This window comes from Trachemys scripta, chromosome 1 (assembly GCF_013100865.1).
Source record: "Trachemys scripta elegans isolate TJP31775 chromosome 1, CAS_Tse_1.0, whole genome shotgun sequence".
Taxonomy (NCBI): domain Eukaryota; kingdom Metazoa; phylum Chordata; order Testudines; family Emydidae; genus Trachemys; species Trachemys scripta.
The window spans coordinates 109,527,500-109,536,074 of NC_048298.1; the positions used below are offsets into that span (position 1 = coordinate 109,527,500).

The 8,575-nt window shown below is 42.7% G+C and overlaps 1 protein-coding gene across 5 annotated transcripts in view; it reads right to left on the reverse strand.

Moving 5' to 3' along the window:
- MICAL3 (microtubule associated monooxygenase, calponin and LIM domain containing 3) overlaps window positions 1-8,575 on the reverse strand; it is a 251,990-nt gene that overhangs the window by 92,463 nt on the left and 150,952 nt on the right. For 3 of the 5 annotated variants that reach the window (XM_034781513.1, XM_034781478.1, XM_034781487.1), the window contains 4 exons: window positions 6,570-6,677; window positions 5,565-5,751; window positions 2,366-2,454; window positions 1,078-1,165 (listed from right to left, as the gene is read on the reverse strand). In XM_034781513.1, coding sequence (XP_034637404.1) covers window positions 1,078-1,165; window positions 2,366-2,454; window positions 5,565-5,751; window positions 6,570-6,677 — 472 coding nt within the window. The remainder of the gene's footprint in view (window positions 1-1,077; window positions 1,166-2,365; window positions 2,455-5,564; window positions 5,752-6,569; window positions 6,678-8,575) is intronic. The other 2 variants (XM_034781496.1, XM_034781523.1) reach the window with 1 other exon arrangement.

An 8,575-nucleotide genomic window follows, 5' to 3' on the forward strand; every position in this document is an offset into this window, starting at 1 on the left:
CTTTAAGATCTTTTAAAGCTAGTACTGTAATCTGGGGACATTTTGCTACATAAAGTGTGTCTATTTAATATTTTCGCTCCCCTAAAAGCAATTGTTTTAGTTTATCCACAGTATTCAGGGCCCATACACTAGAAACCAACTCTTTTCCCTCTTGCCCCCATCTCACCTTTTCCTTTTCCACTAAATTGCAGTTTTCAGTAAAGACAATTGAGGAGCTGGGCCAGATGAGAGTCTGTGGCACAAACAGAACATTTCCCCCAAGTTAGAAGGAATTAGAGCTTTCAGATAGAGCAGACTATCCGTAGCAATACGACACATGCTGTAATAACCCAATTCCCAAAACAACTTGCCAAGAGCAGCACATGTTCTGACAATGAGGGGAGAGCACCAGGATCTGCCAGCACCAAGGAGTTCAAGAGTTTAAGGAACTGGTTTCCTTTAGTTGCAGAAGACACCAAGAATTCTTAAGTAGCCACAGTCCAAAGAGAGCAACAGGTTTTTTTTTTTTAAATTCCGATACCAGGTTAATGAGAAGCTTGGGAGGATGGGCACTATATCCAGAAATCAGGTGAACACAGAAATCCAGTCTATGAGTTATTGTAGTCCAGAGAGACCTTCAGTTCTATTAACGCTAAAGTGCAGACTTCACAGATCAAGCCTTTTTATTTGGGCTCATTCCAAGGAAATCCTGAACTGAGTATCTGTGTTCACCTAGAATGATTTTAGACAATGCCCTTGAAAAACAGAGTCCAGGCCCCAAAGCCACCACACAAAAGAATACCCCAAATTCACACAAATTATACAGCTTACAAAGTCGGGTCATGTTAAAATCTTACTGGTCAGCAGGCTGCCGATAAAACTCCCCCAGGATTTGCACAAGAACCTCTGACTGGACATAGAGAAAGGGAACCCCAAAAGCCATCAGCTGACACATGAAAAACGAGTCCAAAGGATTTTGGGCTACCTGGCGCCCGACCGAAGAAACTGTGCTTTGCAGGCGCTGGCTTGCCACCCTAACTTTGTCAAAGAGGCTGAGAGAGTACTTCACCACCCTGCCAAAGAATGAAGCGGAGCTACCTGGAGTCCTCTCTGCCGAAATGGCTATGGAATTTGCCCGTCCACTTGCTTCAGCTGCCATGGCTTCCTGCAGGGATCCTTTGTTGTCCTGTGAAATGAGGGAAAGGAAAAAAAACCAATCAAAGAAGAAATTGGAAACCCCTTGGAAACATTTACTTTTAATTTGGAGCAGTGTGTTTTTTAACACTGAACATTGCCCAACCACCGCTCGAACAGCAGCATTTGATTATTTATGGGTTAGGCAGCGTCTGGACACGACACTCAGGAGTCGGGCCCAACTAGTGCATCGTCATCTGATTATTTATGTTCTGAAGATCAGTTTGTGCATCTAAGAAAGCCAAAGAGGTGACATTTCTACACCTTGCTCACAGGAGTTACAACAACTCATTTTTGCCCTTCAATTTCCGAAGGAAGCAGGGCAGCAATGGGCCTCTATCCTTCCCCTGCACAGGGCGAAGGAAGCACAGCATTAACTTGCTATGGTAAAGGTAGGGCACAGGGGAGAGGGAGATAACACTTACTACAGAAAACAAAAGCTCCACATATAAGAGGGTCCAGCTTTGAGCAGGTAGCAGAGAGCTGAAAGCAAACTTAATAGGATTTGAGAAGGTAACGCTGCTCAGGATTATAATGTAATTTCCCAAAGAGAGTGTAGGAAGAGAGACTCAAAGTGAAACAGGGACAGAAAATATGCCCAACTGATGCTTTATGGGGTGCAGGGAGTAAAGGAGGAAGCCCTTTCTGAACTACACAGTACGACCTGGCCCTCTTTTCCAAGCATGATTCTACCTGTTAGTATTAAGTGAGGTAAAACGGTTCCTTTCTAGCAATAGGTTCCTATTAATGCAAGACAAATCTTCCTAAGGAAGAGCTCAATTTTGGCCTATGCGAGTGGGTTTGGCTCAAATCCTAGCCACAGAGATGGGACTGCATTTCCTGAAGAGAAATGAAAATCATTGACAGAAAGGCTGTCAACTTTGTCATTCTAGTTCTTGTGGTGTTTGCAGGCTTCAGTAATTATTTTAGTTCAAAAAGAAACTACCATCAAACCCTAGACTGTGTGGGGTGAGGTTTTCTTTCTTAATGAGACCCACAAAAGCATAAGAGATTGATAATTACAACACAGATTGCTCTTGAATTTACCACTTTACAAAGAGGCAAGACTTCATGACATTTAAACACAATGTGATTCATTACGATTCTTCTACCCTCTGCAAAGACACATTTTTCCAATAGCAGGGATCAAAACCCATTACACCCAACAATTCAGATTACAATAAAAAGTTACCTTTCCTGACAGAGGACCCACTGCTGGTCTCTTCCTTTGAGCATAACCAGAGAGTCGGTAACAGTAGTGAGGTTTACAGTAGAATTTACCTGCAGTCAGAATAAAAGGGGGAGAGAGGAGTAACAGTGAGAACACAGCAGCTAAGTCTACACAATATAAACACTCTACCTCAGTGAGATTTACTTTGCTATCTCTCCACTTCCTGTGCCCGCCCCTGCCCCCTCACTATGCTTGGAGACAAACACTCTGAAGTTTTAACTCAAGTCCTCCTCTCCCCCTCCCTAAACAGTGCCTATTCCATTGGATGCCTGACAACCATTTAACCGAGATCCAATCAGCCACCAAAGCAGAGCTGAGGCCTCCGTGGTATCACACACTAACAATGCGGCAGTGTGTGAAGAACAAAGACATCATCACATGAAAAGCTGGCAGCCGCATTTTTGGGAAAATCAAGAATGAATACAACTATCAGAGGAATGAGGGAGGAAATGGGTGTTAACTCTGAAGGGACTATGTATGATAATATACCGAGACGTCTTCCAAAAAAAGATATTCTACTTAAATCTCATTTCCCCAATCAACAGGCTTCACAGGACCCAGTCGAGTGCCACAACTAGAAGCCCAGCTGAGTACAGACCTAGTTACCTTTTACTCTTATTGGGACAGTGCTGGGGAAATGGTACCCTGGCCTTGAGGTGCTACTCCAATACAAACACTAGTATCAGGTCAGAGTGGTGGTGCTGCGTGAGCTTTCCATGCAGCTCTGTCACTGCACAGCTGCCCTGAAATGCACTGTAGATTCCTCTGCTATTCCAACACAACTCTGCTAATTGACCTCAACCCTGCAATGTGATTTCGGCTGTTTTATTAGTTCGGCTCCTCCTCGGTAAGAGCACCTCAATCCAAACATGTAGCCCCCTCTACTAACCCAGTCCTGCCCTCTCCACTGTAAAGTCTTCTCTGCTTGAGTGATGGCCAGGTTGCTCTCTGGGATTCAGAAAGGAAAGGTTGGATGAACTGGGCATGTTTAGTCTAGACAAGAGAAGGCTGGGAGATGGGAAGGGAGGGAACCTGATAACAGTCTTCAGATGTGTCAAGGGCTTTTATACAGAGGACAGTGGTCAATAGCTCTAATTGTGCACCAAGGGTAGGACAAGACAAATCAGCTTAGTTTGCAGCAAGGAAGATTTAGGTTAGATATTAGGAAAAACTTTCTAACTATTAGGCTAGTCAAGTACTAGAACAGGTTACCTAGGGAAGATACGGAACCCTATTGTTGGAGGTTTTCAAGAAGAGGGTAGACAAACACCTGACCAGGATGGTCTAGGTATACTTAATCCTGCCTCAATGCTGGGGCAGAGTGTGGACTAGATAATCTTTTGAGCTCCCCTCCTGCCCTACGTTTCTAAGATTCTGTGGAGTACCATAGAGTTCTATTTGGACACTACTGCTCAATATACACGAAAAGCTGTTAGGGAAGCAATGTAGCTTGGATTTCAGTGCTATCAGTATGGTAAAGCCTCAGCCATCAGACCACGATGAAGTGATCATTTGGCACAGACTGGTACTTGGATGATTGCTGGCAGAAGACAGAGTAAATGCTTGCTGGCAGGGGGAACAACTAGAGCAGATGGTAGAAACTATTTCTGCCCTTGCAACTGAGGAAGGATCCTAGTTTATTGGTACCCAGACTTACAAGCAGAGGATTCTATTGGATAATCAGCTGCTTCTGAATGTCCAGGCTACCAACAGTGTCCAAGAATGGTCCTCCCCCAGGCCCCAATCTTTGAGTACTAAGAAGGTTGCTGCTATTTCCTGTATATGTGGCATTCAAAGCTACCACTGGTCCTTTGCGTCTGACAGCCCAAGTTTGTTGTCCTTGAGGGCACATTGTAAAGGCCCATCTGTGTCTTACTGGGAGGCTGGTTTGGTGATGGTTCTGAGATTTCCCCTTCCCTTTCACCCCCTAGTGATTGAGAGAGTTTGTTATTGTTGGTTGCTATAGGATCTATCAACAACATATATGTTATTTCAATTATATATTGCCTGTGAAACTTGAGTTTGATACCCTTGTGGTGTTTATCCTAGCCAGTGAATTTATTGATACTTTTCTCGGTCATCCACATTATGTGTCTAATCAGTTTCTGAAATTTGCTAAGATATTTATCTCCTGACATGCTGCAGTAGTGTATTCACAGCTTCATTATATGTTGTTTCAGTTTACCATTTTTGTTTTGCTCTTGTATGAAAGGGACTGACTGAGTTCCTGACTGGTCTTTTATAAGCCATTCACTGCTGTTATTTTGTCTTCTTAAATAAGCCTAATATGCCATCACACTTTGCATAGAATCCTATACTGCACTCCCCCACCCACCTCTAAGTTTTTTTATGCCTTTTCCCCCGCTTCTGGAGCTCCTCATAATCCACACTACTCTGACTCACCTAAACTAACTCATCAGTAAGTTTTGCCACCTCGCTTACAGGTCCGTCACATACAAAACACCAGACCCAGTACTGTTCCCTCGGTCACCACTTTTAACAAATCTCGCTCTAGACAGCTAATTGGTCATTTATTCCAACTCTTTGTTTCCCCATTCAGCTAGTTTCATCTATAAATAGGACACCCTCAGTCAGTCTATGAAAAGCTAATATTATATCCATTGGTTATAAATCTCTTATTTTATTAACTTTGGAAGAATTTTTACTTGTTGAGTTCTGATTCCCCTGGCAGAAAGCAATTTGCATTTGTCCCTATCATGTTTTACTCACCTAAGTGTTTTAAAGCTCTGGCTTAAGAAGACTCCTACTTTCCCGGAACTGAAGAAAGGCTCAAGGATCTATACTATTCAGGATCATCCTTACACACCTTTTTAAAGGGAAAATGCATCACTCAGGCCCCTCTCCATTTCAGGAGCTATTTTTTAAATGATAAATTACATATTTTGCTAATAGTTCAGCTCTTTTGTTGTTTTCAAGAGCTGGCCATAAGGATACAGTCCCATATAGTCTTACTAGTTTAAATGAGAGGTGGTATTTGGGGAAGATACTACACTTTGATCTTAGCTCTAGAGAGCCTTACTGCTCCTCACCCACCAATATTTGTAAAGTGAAGCCAGGGCTGAGATCTTGAGGCAATGCCCCAGATACAGTGAGAGTGCGTTTTGGGTGTATGAGGAAGACGACAGGTAATTTCTCTTACCATCTTCAATGTCGTAGGCGTAACATGATAAGCGCAGGGTGGTGGCGCAGTATTCGCACTTGAAGCAGCTGCGGTGGAAGAACTTGCCTTCAGCACTCAGCCTTTCCATCACGTAGACCCGCTTGCGGCAGAAGTAACAGACATCACTGCCTCCCAAATTCTGGGGGAACTCCTTCTTGAGTGAGCCCTGGGCAGAAATAAGGCAGGACCAGTGTTATCTGTGTGCAATCCTCCCAAGCCAGGTCACCTTTTCTATCTGTGGATACTGAGCATCTGGAAGGGACCATTCTGTGACTCTGCTCAGCCCTACCCAGGGCACCAAGCAGACAACTGCCACCTAGAGACAATAACTAACCTTCAAGTTCACAGAGAAAGGCCTGGGTTTCAGTCCCTACAGCTATATAAATCAGGAGTAAATTACAGCTTCCAGCTCCTTGGATAGGAGAGCTAACTGTCTCACGAGGGGTATTAATGCTGCCCTGGAGGCGTAAGATGGACATCCTCCCTAAGTCAGCTGGGAGGGTTACTTCTGGAATGCTCCTAACCCTGCCTTTATTCAATTGCAAGAGATGGAGGCTAGTCTTGAAACCAAGATTTTCAAACTGCAGCTCAACACACCAACTGCCAGAAACATCAGTAATCCCTCAAGCAACCTCTTAGCCCTACATTTCAGTCTCCCTGAGACTTGTGAAGAAAGAAGTTTTCTCCAGGGACACAGCAATCCAGAAGTAGCCTGATTGGATCAAACACAGCTCTATGCATTTGAGAGTCAGGACTTCTCAGTGTCTCAACTTAGTATCCCCAGTCCAAGGATGTTGGCAGTAGATTAAGACAGATTTTGCAAGGAAAACAGAGTGAGGTCTGGGGAAGAAAATGAAGTCCAACTATAAAGTTATTACAAAGTATTACCAGCTTCTTTCAAGACAACTAAAGATTCAAATCACTACAGATCTACAGAACTTCTAATCACAAACACGTATCATCTTCTGTACATCATTCTCTTACCAGTTCCTTCTTGTCTAGAAGGGTTTTAGGCTGTTCTTTCCTTTGAAGCTGATTGGCTATCTGCTCAGCCAATGAGCTCACTCCGCCTGTGTACATCTTTATATACTTCTACCAGATGGGGGGGACAAAACAGCAGGGAAGCGAGGAAAGAAAAAATCAAATTAAAAAGATGACAAAAATGATAAAAGAGTAAGTGATGAAAAGGTGCAGAGCGGTCAAACCATGCCAAGACAGTGGAGAACACAGAGTGATTGTGTAGTAACAGCAGAATCAGTATCATCAGTGATCACCAGCACAGCCCGGCACGAACTGTAATAGTAACTAAAAAAAAGAGGGAAGTTTGAAATTGGTAATTTTACGAGATTAGAAGTATGTTCTTTCTTCTTTGCTCTGAGGATATTTTGCATATGAAGGACCTGAACATTTGTTTTCCTCTGAGAGGAAACAAAACTAGGACAAGTTTTAGCTTCCAGGTAAGAGGGACAATGGGAAAAGGGTAGAGAAAAAGCATTTCATAAAGTTTAAATTCAAAGAACTGTTCACAAAAGTGCTTAGCAAAAGGGAGCAAGTTGTTTCCAGGGAGAAGAAACCCTCAAGCTCAAACTGATACACTATTCTGAAGCAATTCCTAAAAATCTGTAATTCCCCCACTGCTGCCAAAGTGCCTATTCACAGTACACAAAGGGGTTCTGGAGTTTATCTGGAAGGTGCGAGGGGGATTCTGATCCAACACATTAGATTTGTATCTGTGTATACCTGGCACCAAATGTGCTCAGCTGTGCACACCATCTTTGCCCGTAGGCTGTTCTGTCAAGGGTATTTTGCCTGGCTCTGTAACTCTGAGCATCTGGATCAAACTAAATTGCAACAAACCTTTTAATTTGGGTAGTTAGGTATCCAGGCAGTTTGGTACTTGACTCAGGGAGTGAGGCCCAAGAGGAGAGTTTTACAGTTTGTTTTCTAACTGAGCTTGAACAGTACAGGGAGGCCAGTAGAGTTATACAAGAAACATCCAGGACATTTGGCAGTAATTAAGTAGTTAAAGAAATAAAAACTTTTATGGAAAGGCAATCCTATCACAAGCACCACATGTGTCTCAATACAGCAGCAGGCCAGGCAGTGTCACTTATTCAGATCAGGGAGTGTTGTTTTTTAATGTTTCTCTGACTTACAAACAGAGGGCATTGCTGGAGTCTCATCAGTAAATGTAGAACTGATTCAGCCTTCCATATTCAGCCCTCTGGCTTCTTACAAGTGCAACATTCCTGGGATACACTACTCTGAAGCAATTAACTTTTTACAACCCAGAAATTCCTTTACTTATTCTGCAGGGTTTCTATACTACATGCTCAGAAGTATCCCTGTGTAAAAACATGCCTAAAAAATTCACAGTACAAGAGGATTCTGGTTGTCCCCATGGAACGCAAATCTTTATGACCCCCATCTCTTGTCATGGGAACCAAGTGATTCCCTTCCCTTCTACATTTTTGTGCAAATTTTAGTGCTCACAAAATTAGAGAAGAGAGAGATTTTACAGAATCATGACACAGGTTATTTCTATGATCTGTACAATAGTAATATTTTACAAAAAGTTATGAACTCTCACAGTCTGTTCTTGATTTCATGGTGTGATTATCAGCCATTTACTGTTGTTTGTATCTTCACATGTTTGTGAGCATGGTAGCATAAGGAAACACTAAAGAGTTTGAAACCCAACACTTTAGGAGGGTTTCCTAAAGAATGAGCCTGGAAAAGCCAGGGCCAGGATCAGACAATTTATCATTTATATCTATTAGATAAGTAAGTAATAACTCCATAATCTACAAAAACAACAAAGAGTCTGGTGGCACCTTAAAGACTAACAGATTTATTTGGGCATAAGCTTTCGTGAGTAAAAACCTCACTTCTTCGGATGCATCCGAAGAAGTGAGGTTTTTACTCACGAAAGCTTATGCCCAAATAAATCTGTTAGTCTTTAAGGTGCCACCAGACTCTTTGTTGTTTTT